The sequence below is a fragment of the Ictidomys tridecemlineatus genome, chromosome 4, assembly GCF_052094955.1.
Source record: "Ictidomys tridecemlineatus isolate mIctTri1 chromosome 4, mIctTri1.hap1, whole genome shotgun sequence".
Taxonomy (NCBI): Eukaryota; Metazoa; Chordata; class Mammalia; order Rodentia; family Sciuridae; genus Ictidomys; species Ictidomys tridecemlineatus.
The window spans coordinates 91,610,001-91,625,798 of record NC_135480.1 but is presented as its reverse complement, the minus strand read 5'-3'; the positions used below and the strand labels follow the sequence as shown (position 1 = coordinate 91,625,798).

Genomic DNA, 15,798 nt, shown 5'->3' with positions numbered 1-15,798 from the left:
GATTTTGCTTTTCCTATCAGTTTCCACTGACTCTCAAATGTCTGATGAGAACCAAGTACTTCGGTGGAAAATATGGACTTAACCTCTGGAAGCTTCTAACTTATTCTGGAGAGTTTACGAGGTAATCAACTGGAGAAAAAGCGGCAAGGTGCAAGACGCATAGAAAAGGTATTAGTCCTGCTCACAGCGAACCCAATACGCGAAGAAAAACAACCCTAAAGCCGACTATCAGGTTTCCTCTGAAATGGTGGAGTGAGCACCGGAAACTCGAGCGAAACTCAGATCCGCGCATGCTCCGTTGGCAGAACACCGCCCCTCCTCCCGTAAGTCGGAAGTGCTGGTTTGTTTATTAAACTGCGACTGTCGTAAACTGGGATTTCCTGGCGGCTTCCTAGCTTTACGATGACAACAACTATGGCGGCGTCCAGTGGTAGATTTGAAAGTGCGAAGAGTATCGAAGAGCGTAAAGAGCAAATCCGAACTGCCAGGGCTGAGATCTTGCGTCAGGTATCTCCGTTTTGGGGCTTTTGTGGTTATTGAGAGTTGTGGGAGTTGAAGGCTCCTGGGAGCAAGACCACCCACTCTTTCACCATTTCAGTAATCTCAGATTGTCTGGGTGTTATCTCTCTTTGCATTGCCGGGAGATTCTGTGTATCTCTTGTCTCCTAAATGCTGTGCAGGTTCCATTGACCATTCTCCTTTGAGAGAGATGTTTCTTCTCTTCCAAGTTTCCTTACTTTTTAAATCATCCATCTTGGCTTTATAAGTACTTGCAATGACTCTGCTCAGGTATTTAGCAGCCTCAGCCATTGCTCCTGCTGTATATGAAATGAAATTTATCTTTTTCAGGAACACAAGTAAGGCACGTTTAAGTATTTGCCATTTCATTCGCCTTACTATTAGTTTCTATTCCAGACTTATTGTCAGCTTTTACTTATCTAAAAAAGTTAACACAAGAGACTCAGAAAATTTAGCCTCTCACAAAAGATCGCTAAACATTGTATTTTTTGTTAAGATTATGATAACGTAGAGGTGATATATAATAGAATGGAAGAAGTAAACCATGGTGTTATCTGACAAGCAATTCAAGATTTAAGAAGTGTGACAATGAAATAACAAAGTTGTAGTTAGAAAGCAACATAGGACACAGTCAAGTTTTTGCTTTTTGTTTGTTTTAAGCTGGAAGAGTTTTAAAAGTTGGAATGCAGGTAAGAAGGAGTTAGTTGAGAAGAGGTAGACTACAGCCAAATTTTTAAAGGGAAAGAGCAGATGGTTAGTTTTATACGGGCTAAAGGTTGTTATTCCCCAATATCAGTATATGTGTAATAAATATTATTTATTTTTTTCTCTGGTATTTCAAGCGCTTTTTTGGAGAGTAGGGTTTTTAAGCTATGATAAATTTTATAGTGAAGATGTGTATAGAGTTTGAAGAGGAACAAACCCAGATTTGGAGTTTGGGAGGAGTAAAGGGAGGGCAGGAACAACCTCCTGGGTAAAATCTGCTTTATTTGACTATTGTTGAATGAATAGAAATTAGAATACAATCTTTTATTTTTAGCAGGATGATTTTTTCTAAGGTCTTTTGGTTTTCAGACATTGCATATTGAAGGCATGGAGGTCAGTCTCTTACCTGTTGCAGAAGTCTAAGGCAGTAGCCACAAAAGTGGTGAATGTTTTCCAAGAGTCCCAAGTCATATTTGAGATTGGGAAAGGAGAAGGAATAAAATAGATTCCAGAATCCTGTGTTTGGTGGATTGACTTACTAGAGACTGATAATGTGGAATGAAAGATTTTATTACATTTTAAAAAATCTTTTTTATACTGGTAGAAACAGATTACTGTCAGGAACAGACCATTTGTTCATGAGCAGGTACCTTTATACAAAGGTAGTATCAGTTTTTATTTTACTTAAAAAAATAAAGCAATTGTCAGTTCATCTTTTCATGTTCTTGTAGGCCAAAGCCAATTTTGAAAAAGAAGAAAGACATAAAGAAATTAAGCGACTTCGGGGTGATGATACATGGATGCTACCTGATGTGAATGAGAGAATTGAACAATTCTCACAGGTGAATATTAACAGTTTTACTTGCTATATCTATCTTTTTTTGCACTCTCCAAGTTAATATTAAGAAAAGAATTTAATATACTGTTTTCACAAGTTACAGAATGAATACAACATAGTTGGCATTATTGAATAGCTTTCTCTCTCTGTCAAAAGTAACCTATTGTAATATTTTGGACATCATGACATTGAAAAATTTTATTACTTGAGTTGGGTAATAGGAAACTTAGCTACAAATTTCTGACCCACATATTACAAGCTTATGGTTTTGAAAATATTGGGCATATTATGTCCTTCTCTCTCCCCACTCTACCCCTTTTATGACTCAGGCCTTGTTTTCTCTTGATTTAAAAATTTTTTTTTAAATTTGTAAATAATAATGGTGTATATTTGTGGAATACAATGTGATGTTTTGTTCTATGTATACAATATAGAAGATTCAGTTAAATTAACATTTTTATTACTTCCTCAACTTAATTTATTTGACTTAATTTATTTTGTAGTGAGAACATTAAAAATCTATTCTTTTAGTAATTTTGAAATATGCATTATTATTTACTGTGGCCACCATGTAGGGTATTAAATCACTAAAACTTATTCCTGCAGTCCAACTGAAACTTTGTATGCTTTGATCAGTATCTTTCTTCCTCTATAACTTTCCGTACCTCCTCTCCCTTCTAGCCTCTTCCTACATTTTAATTCATATTATCTTATGTATTTATGGCCTAATAATTGTGTATAAATTGTTTGGGACCATGCATAAAAAGTGTGTGTGTGTGTGTGTGTGTGTGTGTGTGTGTATATATGTGTTTACTTGATTATATGTGTGAATCACATTAATCTACAAATAAAAGCAAATTTTTTTTTCTGGTAAAAAATCAGATGATATTATACTATAGATGGCATGTTAAGAGTTCTTTGAAGATTTTATTTGTTTAATCATGATCTTTAATCATATTCAGTGTCTCTATTCATGAAAGATTTTAAGTTTTTTGGAATATGGATTTTTTTCCTCCTTAAAATGCTCCTTATAAAGTATAATAAAACTAAACTCTTTTCTTACATGTTTAAAATAAATATAGGAACATTCTGTGAAGAAAAAGAAGAAAAAAGACAAGCATTCCAAAAAAGCAAAGAAAGAGAAGAAAAAAAAGAGTAAGAGACAAAAATATGAGAAAAACAATGAGTCCTCTGATAGTTCATCGGTAAGTATGTACTAAAACTAACCAAAGCAAATGAGAAAATTTTATTTAAAGGAACCTAAAATATATGAGAACTTAAAAAAACTACTACTTAATGATATGAAAATGGCTCAGAGGCCTCTACTTGGAGATGTCCAGGAAATATTGGAAATGTAGGTCTTGGGTTCCAGAGAAGGATGAGAAGATAGGGATATGACTTGGAAATCATTGCTGTTGGAATGATTAGAATGGATGAATGACTAGGGAAATTGAAAAGAAAGAGAAACACCATTACTGAAGAAACACATAGGAAGTAAAGGATGCTAATTAAAAGTGGAACATTAGGAGGAAAAGCAGGGAAGAAGAGTATTGCAAAAATAAGGGAAAAGAGATTCAAGATATTTAAAAAGTCTGTGACACCTACTGTTTTTTTATAGAAATTAATATTTACATTTTTCAAGTAGAATTTGTTTATATATTTAACCTTTCAGGACAAAAGAAAGAATGCTGAGTTAGCTGTATCTCTAGCCAGTTCTAGGCTGCAAGAATTCACAAAGAAAAATAAAGCAGGCTGAATCTTTCATACTTGTTTTCAGAAAGAAACAAGTTATATTTAGAAAATGATGAGCTAAAGATGTTTAGGGAAAATTGATCTTTTAAGTATGATCTTCAGTGAGTTATCCTTTCAGTTGAGTAACCAGAGTCGAAAGTCTGGCCCACCTGTCCTTTCAGAAACAAAATTTTTGGCAGTACTGTCAAAGATAAATATAGCTGGATATCAGTTAAAGTGGTGAAAACAGATTTTACTTGGTAATTACTGAAAGTAGGGCAAATTGCTAAGCTACATTCCAATTTGTGAGATAATTTGGTGTTTTAGAGGGACAAAAAAGGAGAAGAAAGAGGTAGAGAGTAGAGTCAGAAAAGTTAAAAATTATAAAGGGTTAGTCCAGGTAAATTGACATCTTAAAATATTGAATCTTCCAGTTCATTATGTTTATGGTTGGGAAGGTAGAAAAAGAATAGAACATATTTAACATCTCTTCATCATATTTAAGTCATCATTCATTTCTCCACATGTTGTAAAATTTTCAAAGTAGAGGTCTTTTACATCTTTTCCAACTTTTTTCTTGGAATATTATTTGAGAATGGATTTTTTTTAAAAAAATTATTTTACATGTGTTTGTGTTTATTATTATACAATTGCCTTTCGTATTTAACTTTTGTCTTATCACTTTGATAAATTCACATATACTAGTATCTTCATTAGGTTCTTAGGTAGATTTCTTAGAATTTGTAGGCACATAATTGTGTTTCAATCTCTGCCTTCCATTTCATTTAAGTTTTTGTTGGCTGTATCAATCAGAAGATAGACTTTGAAATAGTGTGGACTGCACGTGCTGAGAGTGGATGGGCATAGTTGCCTTTATCCTGTCTTAGGTGGAGAGAATTTAGTCTTTGGCTTTTAATCATAATGTTAGCTGTGGACTTTTTTTTTTTTTTCCTCTTTCCTCCTCCATCCCCCTCCTCCTCTTCTTTTTTTTTTTTTTTTTTCCTGTGATGCTGGGGATCTAACCCAGAGCCTTGTATGTGCTAGACAAATGCTTTGATCTGTGCTACACATGCAGCTGCCCAACTGTGGGAATTTCACATATCCCTTTCAAATTGAGGAAATTTCCTTTTCATTTCTAATTTTCTGTAAGTTTTCTTGAAGTTTGTATCTGGAGTGAGTATTGAATTCTATTAAATGTTTTTTTCCTGCATACATCGATCATAAGATTCTTCTCCTTTATTCTGTTAATATGAAAGAATTACTTTAACCTGCATTCTTGGGAGAAACCAAGTTTGGTTTGTGTGTGTGTGTGTGTGTGTGTGTGTGTGTGTGTGTGTGTGTGTATTTACATATATAGTCACATGCCACATAAGGGTGTTTTGATCAGTGATGGACTACTTATATTCAGTGCTAGTCCCATAAGATTATTTTGCCTAGTGACATCATAGTCTTCTTCTTCTTCTTCTTTTTTTTTTTAAAGAGAGAGAGAGCGAGAGAGAGATATATTTTTTTTTAATATTTATTTTTCAGTTTTTGGTGGAAAACATCTTTATTTTATTTTATGTGGTGCTGAGGATCGAACCCAGGGCCCCGCGTATGCCAGGCGAACGCGTTACGTTTGAGCCACATCCCCAGCCCTCATAGTCTTCTTAATTTGTGTAAATACACTTTATGGTGTTCACACAATGATGCAATTATCTAATGGCATATTTCTCAGAGTGTGTTCCTATTTTTAAGCAATGAATGGCTATAAAACTTATATAATAGTTATGTTTCTGGGTTTGATTTACCAAAAGTTTGTTGATTTTTTATCTGTGTTCTTGAGAAATACTGGGATCTTGGTATAAGGATAATGCTATTCTCATACATGAAGTAAAAAGTATTCTTCCTCTTCTGTTTTATCAGTTTGTGCAGGACTGGTGCAATTTGTGCCTTCAGTGTTTATTAAAATTCACCAATGAAGTTATTTAGTCCTGCTGCTTTCTATGTAGAATGGATTTTAGTCACAAATTCAATTCTTTAATAGTATATTAGATATTTTCTATTTAATCTTGAATTTGGTATAGTAGGTTGAGTTTTTAAAGGAATTTATTTCACTCAAATAAATATTCCTTTTGTCCTTTTAATGTCTGTAGAACCTACAATGATTTTTTTATTCCTGAATTTGGTAATTTCTATTTTCTATTTAGTTTTCTCAGTCTAGCTTGAAGTTTATCAACTTTGTTGATCTTTTCAAAGAATTACATTTTGGTTTTGTTGATTTTTACTTTGTTTATTTTCTATTTCATTGATTCAGCTTTATTATTTTTTCTAATACTTATCTTGTATTTAAGTTACTTTTCTTTTTCTACCTTCCTAACATGGGTGCCTAGGTTATTGATTCTCTTTTTTCTTTTCTAATAAGTACTTAATCTATTAGTGCTCATCTTATCACTGTTGTAACTTCATCTACCTCATTTTTTAAAAAATATTTTTCTTTTTTTTATGTATTTTATTAGTTGTTGAGAGACCTTTATTTTATTTATTTATTTACATGCGGTGCTGAGAATCAAACCCAGTGCCTCACACATGCTAGGCAAGTGCTCTACCACTGAACCACAAGCCCAGCCCAAAATGTTTTTCTTTTTTAGTTGTAGATGGACACAATAACTTTGTTTTATTTATTTTTATGTGGTGCTAAGGATCGAACTCATGCCTCACATGTGCTAGGGAGTATTCTACTACTGAGCCACAACCCCATCCTTCGTCTACCTCATTTTGATGTGTCATATTTTCATTGATATCTTGTTAAAAATATCTTAAAATTTAACTTGTTTTTACTCATGGATTATATAAAAGTAAATTTTGAATATCCAAGTATTTGTACATTTTGCCAGTTATTTTAAAATTTACTTGAATTCTATTATTGACATAGAACATACTTTGTATAATTTTAATTAAAAATCTATCCAGATTTATTTTATGGCCTAGCCTATGTTCTATTTTGGTGAAAATTCCATGTGTATTTGGGTTTTTTTTGTTTTTTTTTTGTGATGCTGGGGATTGAACAAGGCAGTCACTCTACCAACTGAGCTATATGCCCAGCCCTCCTTGTATATTTGAAATGAATGTGTAATTTTGCTGTTGTTAGATGTTGGGTTTTAAAAACATCAATTAGGAAAAATTGATAAATAGTGTTAAGTCTCCTGTATTCTTGCTTGTTTTTTCTTTACCGGTTCTCTTTCAGTTACTAAGAGATTTATACTGAAATCTCTTAACTGTAATGGTTGACTTTTCTATTTCTGTTTTCAATTTTTGTCTTACGTATTTTGAAACTTTACTAGGTATGTACATTTACATTTAGCATAGTTACATCTTCTTGATGAATTAATTGTGATATTAGTGTGAAATGTTTCTCCTTATCTCTGGTAACACTGTTGTCTATATTCTGCTCTGCTTTGTATGAATAAAGCCTCTTTTATATTATTTGTTTTTTATGGTTTATATGTTTTAGTTTTAGCATATCTTTTATTTTGAAAGTGTATTTTTTTGCAGACAATGTAAATTTGGAATTTGAGTTTTATCTAGTCTATCAATTTCTTCCTTTTTAATTAGAGAATTTTTTAACACTATCCAATATGGTAATTGTCTATAGCTTTTTAAATTTTTAATTAAAATTTATTCAAATTATATATAAAGCAAAAGAGAGGGTAAGTAAAGATAAAACTTCAAGAATTAATAAGGACTTGTAAACCAAAGGCTTTGATTTTTATTCCATAGGAAGTGGGTCATCTATTTAGAGTCAGCTAAATTTATTAGAAAAATCTCAGAATACTCATTGGTTGAACAAGATAGAAGTTTGTGTTTTGTCTTATTAAAGAAATGAGTAGACCGACCAGGGTATTATGGTCTTCTATGACCAAGGTTCTATTGTATTGGTCTTTCTTTTTTTTTAATATTTATTTTTTAGGTATAGATGGACACAACGCAATGCCTTTATTTTTATGTGGTGCGGAGAATTGAACCCGGGTCCCTCCCGTGCTAGGCGAGTGCTCTACCGCTAAGCCACAATCCCAGCCCCTTGTATTGGTCTTTCATTATCCTTGCTGCACTACCTCTTAGTTCAGATAATAGGAAATAGTATATTCTTTTCTTTCTTAATTTGACTTCCAGAAAGTCCCACTGAATACTTTCATTTATATCTCATTGGATACTTGATCATGTTTCACTTTCAGGTACAAGAGGCACATTATTTCTCCAAATAAGATTGCGTTCTATTCGTAGAAGAATAAAAATTAGTATCTTTGGGACAGACAGCCATAGAAGAGAAGCACTGTGGTTGGATGTCTCCTTCATTTAACTCTAAATACATTTAGAGGAGTTGGAGAAGAAAGACTGGAGTCTAAGAAACATTTTTGGTCTTTATTTCAATTATGTACATAAGAAAAAAAATATCTAATTTAAGACTGCTACTTTAAGAATGAAAATGAGGGGATATATATTGGTTGAAGTCTTTTGGCAGGTTATGGAAACCAAACTTAAATTGGCTTATGCAAACAAAAAAAGGGAAGGATTTATCATTAGCGTACAAAAATCTTACAGAACATCTAGGTGTATAAAACACCTAGGAATCAGCTGGCTTCAGGAATATCTGAAATTAAAGTCACAGATGCCTTTTATAATCTTGCCATTTTCCATGTTTTTCCTTTGAGTCCTTTTGTTTTCTTGTTACAGATCAATTTCTGTTGAATTCCATTCTTTATGATGTAAATAGCTTTTGCCAATGCCTTTCCTGCTCCTTAGTTTTAAATCAGCTCCTTTGGATTTGATTTCAAATTCTTAAAGAATAACTTATATTGAATTGGACCAGCTACCTACGTTTGGGTCAGCGCTGGTTAGGTGGAGGTAGGCTCCCATGGCAATCATGTGGTATTTTCTTTGTGGTATATTTGGTAAGTATTTTAGAGTTGAAAATTTATAGGTTTGGATAGGTGATCTTGATCCTGGTATTTCTGACTTGGTGAAGTAGGTGGTTGATGGTGCCAGGTAATTCAGTTCAATAATAGAGTAGGAGGAACAGGTGTTACAGAAGAAGATGATGAGTTTATTTTTTGTCCTTGAGTTCAACATGACATCCAAGTATAGCAGATAGTTGATTGAGTCACTGAAACTCACGTTAGGCAAATTTGAAAGAAATAAGCAGAATTGATGGTAGTTGAAGCTGTGAGAATGGATTTAATGGCTCATGGGGAATGTTTAGAGCATACAAAATATAGTGGGCAAAGAATGGAGCATGGATAGGTAAGGACTGAACATAGGAGAGAACTAGGAAGTATCCTAGAAGTTAAGACAGTGAGTCATTAGCAGGGTTGTATCTTGTAGAGAAGTTTAAGGAGATAAAGACTAAAGCATTTTGTAGAATTTGGCAAAGTGGAAGCCATTGAATTTTGAAGAGTTTTCACTAGATTAATGGGGGAAAGCAGCAATTTTGTAGAGGTTGGAGAAATGTTTGAAAGTGAAGGTGTAGACACAGTGCATTTAGTACTTCTTCAATAAGATAGTCATAGAATAGAATTTGGAAGATGAATTGCTGCTAAAGGGATATAGAGGGCCTCCTTTCCTCTAGAGGAAAAAAAAAGTAAAAACACTTCACATTTCTAGGTCTTTAGAGACCTTTGGTAGAAGCATAAGAGAAGGAGATAATTAATGAAGCAAGGTTCTGGAAGAACAGGAATGTTTGGGATCAAAATCTTTGGAGGAGGACTTTTCTTGAATAGAAAAGTTAACAGAGGGTTAGGATTGGCACAGCTATAAATAATTTTTGTCTAGGGTAAACTGAAGGTGAAGTGGCCTATTTTTTTCTTGATGAGGTAAAAGGAGAGATCATTTGCTCAGAGTATGGGGAATGGGAGTTGGTAGAAAGCTTGAGGAGATTGTTGAAGAAGAGAAGGATAGTTGCCCAGTTGTTTAGCAAGGTACTTGGGGATACGGAGTAGACTAAAGCAGATGTGATTCCTGTCCTCATATAACTTATTGCCTGGTGAAGCATTAAATAAATAAATCACAAAAGTAAATGTAAAAGGATAAATGCTTTAAAGGAGAATTAAGGGAGTAGAAGAAAGAACTCGCCAAAGCCAGTAAGGGGAAATTCTAGTTTGAGTTGAAAGTCTAGTTCAATTGAAGTTACAGATCCTGCTGATTGGATTTCTCCAGAGTAGGAAATTAATTGCAAGTAAGGTGATGAAGCAACTGATGGCTCCAGTTAAAGAATTTCAGAGTCATTGGTCAACATCTGATGTTTTAGTCAGCTTTTCATTGCTGCAATAAAATACCTGAGAAAAGCAACTTAAAGAGGAAAGATTTATCTTGGCTTATGATTTCAGATCATGGTTGAGTCCATTGTTTTCATAATATATTGCCAGAGGTGAGACAATATATTATGGAAAAAGGGTGTGGAAGAGCAAAACTGCTCACCATATGTGGCTATTAAGCAGGGAGAAAGAGCAAGCGAGAGACCAGTAATAAGATGTGCCTTTCAAAGGCATGCCACAGTGACTTATAGGGCCCCACTTCCTAATAGCCCATTCAGTTAGTGTCCTGATCTGTTCACTTCCCAAAAGCCTCACCTCTGAACATCACCGCATTGGGGACCAAACTTTTACCATGTGAGTCTTTGGGGAATACTTAATATTCAAACCATAAGATCTGATAAGATAGAGAAAATCCGTAAAAGAATCTTGTAGAACACCAAGTTTTAAATTATATAGAGGGCCTCCTTTCCTCTAGAGGGAAAAAAAAGTAAAAACACTTCACATTTCTAAGCCTTTATAGACCTTTTTGCATTTTATAGGGGAAATGGTGTTTTGTGGGCTTATTTCCAAATAGTGGGTTTAGATATTTTTTCCTACATTTTATTGCATTTTATAGGGGAAAGACTAAGGTATAGAGATTAAGAAACTTGCTTCAGATTATACTGTCATGTAAAATTTGATACAGCTTTTAGCAGATTGGTGTCCCTAAAGAAAGTGCTGATTTTTTTCAGACTATAAACTCTTATTTTAATGAATGACATCAAGAATTAGGAATAAGATTCACTAAACTGAATTGATGATGTAAACATGAATAGACCAAAAATGCATTTATAGAGATTATCTTAAAAAATTATAACTATAGGGGCTGGGGTTGTGACTCAGTGATAGAGCGCTTGTCTAGCACTGCAGGGTTCCATTGCCTGCACCACATTAAAAAGAAGAAAAGAAAAGAAACAAAATAAAGGCATTGTGTAAAAAAAAAATTATAGAGTTAAGTTTTAGGGTTTCTGTAAATCTAAATGAAGGCCTAAATGAATGAATGAAGAAAATTTGCTTTGCTTTGGGAAACAGTTGGCTGTTGAGGTGGCAGAGCATAAATATGTTTACTCCACCTGGTTGATACCTTTCAACAGACATATTTATGTTAATTTAAGCTTTTGGTAATTTTCAAGAACTTCATGAAATGGAAGAATACTGTCACATTTCAAGAAATTCATATTTCTTTGCTGTTAAATCATTTTTTCCTCTTGGCCTCAAAGTTTCTTAACTGTATACTAACAGTTGGTTTGAACAAAGTGATTTCTAGAATCCTTTTTATGCTTTAGTTCTATAGCTCCAAAAAATAGATTTAGAATCAGACAGATCTACATTCCTATCTTGGTTTTTACAGTTGGATATCATGTAACCTGGGCAAATTAATTTTAGGGAGCTTTTCTTATCTATAAAGTCAAAAGAATATAGAGTTACTTTAATGATTTAGGGTGATAATTTATGTGAACGTACTTAATATACTACTTGACATAGCAGAGTAGTTTGATACATATGTTGAAAAACTCCAAACCTGGCATAATAGCACATAGGGAATGATAACTGAGTATACTCCTTAGTTGATGCAGTAATCTGATCTTTAAACATATTAGGTAAAATACCTTACCTGTCTAGCTGTTACTTGAGATCTTTGCAATTTTAGATTGAGGGAAATCTCAAAATTTGAAGCTTAGGGGCATACAGCAAACTCATTTATTTGAGTGTCATTTCCCCTCTATTCTGGGGAACATGTGAGTACTACTTGATGTTGGTAGGAACTGAAACTCTGTTTTGAAGTAACCTTTCTACCTAGAAGATCTCACTTTTGTTTTTTGCTTTTCTTTAGCTCTGTAATATAGCTGATAAAGAAATAAAACTAATTTGGTGGTGTTTTATGGGCTTATTTCCAAATAGTGGGTTTAGATGTTTTTTCCTCTAATTTTCAATGCCATTTTAAAGGGGGCATAATATAAGAATGTTATCTAGAAAGCTAAGTTGTTACCATTTAACAACTGCATAGAGATTTTTTTTATGTATATATGCAAATTGTGAGTTTTACTTACGTGCTAAACATTCTTAGAGCTCTGAAGATGAGTGGGTTGAGGCTGTTCCATCCCAGACTTCTGGCAAGGAAAAGGCCTGGAAAGTGAAAGATGAAAACTCTGGAAAGGAAGAAGACAGTCAAGTTATTCAGGTAAGCAAGCCACATGATTTTACAGAAGTGTCAGCTTCTAAGAATAGATGAATATTGAAGTGAGAGGTAATTAATTTCTTTAGGAGAAAAATTAGACTTTGAGAGCAATATATATTTTGAATAATTTAGGCAGTAATGCTTTTTGCTGAGTGTTTAGGCTCCTTTCTTTCTGCTGTGAGAAAGTAAGTGTTTATTCTAGTCCCTCAGAGATATCCTACTTTTGGTTTTTGATAGAGAAGCCGTACTTTCCCCTCTTATGCATTCAGCTTTGTACTCTTACCTCTGTCTGTCCTTTCCATGATGGGTAGAGCTCAGTTGCAGTTTTTTTTTTTTTTATTGGTTGTTCAAAACATTACAAAGCTCTTGACATATCATATTTCATACATTAGATTCAAGTGGGTTATGAACTCCCATGTCATAATTTACTTAACAATACTAAAAGTTGAGTAGTTTAGAAATTTTGTGTTATAGTTCAAATAATTCTGATTATTTTTTGGGGTACTGGGGATTGAACTTAGGGGCACTCGACCACTAAGCCACAACCTCAGCCCTATTTTGTATTTTACTTAGAGACAGTGTCTGAGTTGTTTAGTGGCTCACTTTTGCTGAGGCTAGCTTTGAATTCATGATCCTCCTGCCTCAGCCTCCCAAGCCGCTGTTTTTATAAGGACCCCTAGTTCCTTTTAATGAAAACTGATACTTAGAAAACACAATTTGGGCATGAGTGGTGTTCATTGCTACTAGGAGATATATATATTTTTTAAAGGATAAAGATAAACTATTTATTCATACAGATATTTCCAAATTGAATAAGAGATTCCAAGGTTTTTACTTATCTTTGATCTATATCTGTGCACTACCACGCCCGGCTTTGGGCTATGGTTCATATGCCTGAAAAAGAATGTAATTTCTCCACTTATGGCCAAAAAGGAAGGGAAAAAAGATGAACAGGAACAAATGTTTGGTTCTTTTTTGTTTGCCAAGCACTGTGTTAGATGTTTTCTATTATTTTGAACAATAAATAATCCTGAAATGTTGACATTTCATTGCATTTTATAGGGGAAAGACTAAGGTATAGAGATTAAGAAACTTGCTTAACAATATACTGTCATGTAAGATTTGATACAGCTTGAGTGCCTCCCAAATTCCTGCTGTCATTAAGTTCAAACTAGTTCAGACTGAAAAACTTCCTTTTTTTTTCTTTTTAACAGAGGGATGAGTGGATGACTGTTGATTTTATGTCTGTTAAAACTGTGTCGTCATCATCACTCAAAGCTGAAAAGGAAACTATAAAGAAAATAGAGCAAGCAAAAACTCAAGCACTTGAACAGGTAAGAGAATATTTACAACGTGTTAACTTTCTAATTCACCTTTAGTAAACTGGTAAGACATTCATATAAATGCAATTTTACTTGTGAAATATTTTTATTTTTTGTGGTGTTTAATAAAATTAGTGTGAATAACAGTGAAATGTGATATAAATTTTATTTAAAGTAAGTTTCTTGTATAGAGAGTCAGTTTAAAGGAGTAATAGACTTATAAATCTAGAGCATATATAGTTGAGTTATATTGAGTTTATGTTACCATCATAGAATTAAAGCTGAACCTTCTCAACTTCTATTTCAGTGTACATAGTGAATTAGATACCATAAAAATGCTTCCATTTCAAGACACCTAAAATTTCTGGATTTATTGTTGTTACTGCTGGTAAGAAAACAGCAGGAAATCTTTTAAAGGCCAAAAGATTAGGCAAAAGCATGGTTCCAGAAAGTAAAGAAGTACTGAAGCTGGAGGCCTTCCTGGAAATACCACACAATCCTAGTAATCTAGAATTTCAAATGATTGCTCAGAGATAGCATGTAAGGCAAGTGCCTGCATGAGATAGGAATGTCTGATTGATAAACACTTTTAAATCTGGGACCCTCCTGGGATTTATTCCTGATGAAAAGATGAACTTGGAAAAAATTCAGTCAAAGGCAAGAAACATTTTTTTTGTGTGTATGTGTTTCTGGGGATCAAACTCAAGGTCTTATACATGCCAGGTAAGCATTCTACCAGTGAACTACATCCACAGCTGACAACTTGCCCATCTTCTGTCTTGTCAGGCAGTTGATTTCATCTATTATATCCCACAACTAAGTATATTGAATGATTTTTTTTAATATGCACCTTTGATCATGGTATTATTCCTTTTAGAAGTCTTCTTTGATTCAAATTGAAAGAATGCTTCTTTGCCATTTCTGATATTTTCTTTTTAGTGAAGTAAGTTTTACTAGTGATATTTCAGGCTACTTTCTATACTCACTCTGTCCCTGAAGACATTGAATAAATTTTCTATTGGAAAATACTGGAAAGAATAAACTGATCAGGTTTCCTTAGCTCTGACTATCTTGCTTATGAAACGAGTTACCTGTGGAGACCAGGTGGAAACAAGGGAGATACAGGGTTTAGCTTGGAACTTTCTGTAATTGGTAAAGTCTTCCTCATTGTGGGAATTAGTTTAGTAGGTCCATTTGTCATTCACTGAAAGTTTTCTTTCAGTTTAGCCTTTATTAGTAATACAGGTAATTTTTATATTTTATCTTCTATGTTCTTCTTTCTCAACTTGTTCAGAACTTAGATTGAAAAAAAGGTACTGTCATTGTTTTTTTTTCACAGACCCCTAATACTGTCTACAAATGTAGCCCAAACTCATTAGCATTATGCTTAAGGCAAATTTTCTTTTTCTCAGGTAATTTATATTTCAGCGAAACTAATTTAATCACTTTCACTCATATTTTTTTACAGATCTCTGCCTCTGAATTGTTCATGTGGTTCTTTTTAAATGAATTCCCTTCATCTCTTATGTCTTCATCTTGCTTATCCTTCAAGCCCTCCCGATTTCATACATCCTATAAGACACCTGCTATTTATTTTCCATAACTAAAATAAGTTATATTTCATGTTTTCATATCACTTTGTTTCTTTGCTGTAAGATATTTACAGTTTCTGGTACAGTGATTTAGTGGTTGTATCCTCTTTCCATTAAAAGTTATAAACTTTTAAGAAACTGTTTTATTTTATTTGTATCTTCCTTTGCAGCTAGTGTAGAACTGTGCACATAATACATGCTTTTTACCTACAAAATTTACGATATGAAATTGTATACTTAAGTCTTTTTCTCTCCATGAATTCTAGTTTACTTTGCTACTCTTTGAATCCTTAGATTTAGTTCTAAAGTTTGGTAATCTATAGTAATTTGGAATTTTTGCTTAGGTAAGAATTCCAGTCATTTTGTGCAGCAGTAAATTATCTAGGCTAATGAGTGAGATTAGCCAATTTTTACATGTGCACATTTGGATGTGTTGTTTTTTTGCATACCATAATATTCTTAAAATTTCTGAATGTTTGAGCCTTTTTTGAGAAAAAAAAATGGTTCTTGCTTTAGAACCAAATGTTAATTTTTTTTTTTTTTTTTATCCTCAGCCCTTTTTATATTTTATTTAGAGACAGGA

General features: G+C 33.4%; 1 protein-coding gene across 2 annotated transcripts in view; it reads left to right on the top strand.

Moving 5' to 3' along the window:
- The first annotated feature begins 351 nt into the window (after positions 1-351).
- The window catches only part of Cwf19l2 (CWF19 like cell cycle control factor 2), a 114,016-nt gene continuing 98,569 nt past the window's right edge, over positions 352-15,798 (top strand). For both annotated transcript variants that reach the window (XR_005733727.2, XM_013360228.4), the window contains exons 1-5: positions 352-507; positions 1,956-2,066; positions 3,145-3,267; positions 12,191-12,304; positions 13,516-13,635. Coding sequence is in view for 1 of the 2 variants with exons in the window: in XM_013360228.4 (XP_013215682.1) it covers positions 403-507; positions 1,956-2,066; positions 3,145-3,267; positions 12,191-12,304; positions 13,516-13,635 (573 nt within the window). In the remaining variant the exon portion in view is untranslated. The remainder of the gene's footprint in view (positions 508-1,955; positions 2,067-3,144; positions 3,268-12,190; positions 12,305-13,515; positions 13,636-15,798) is intronic.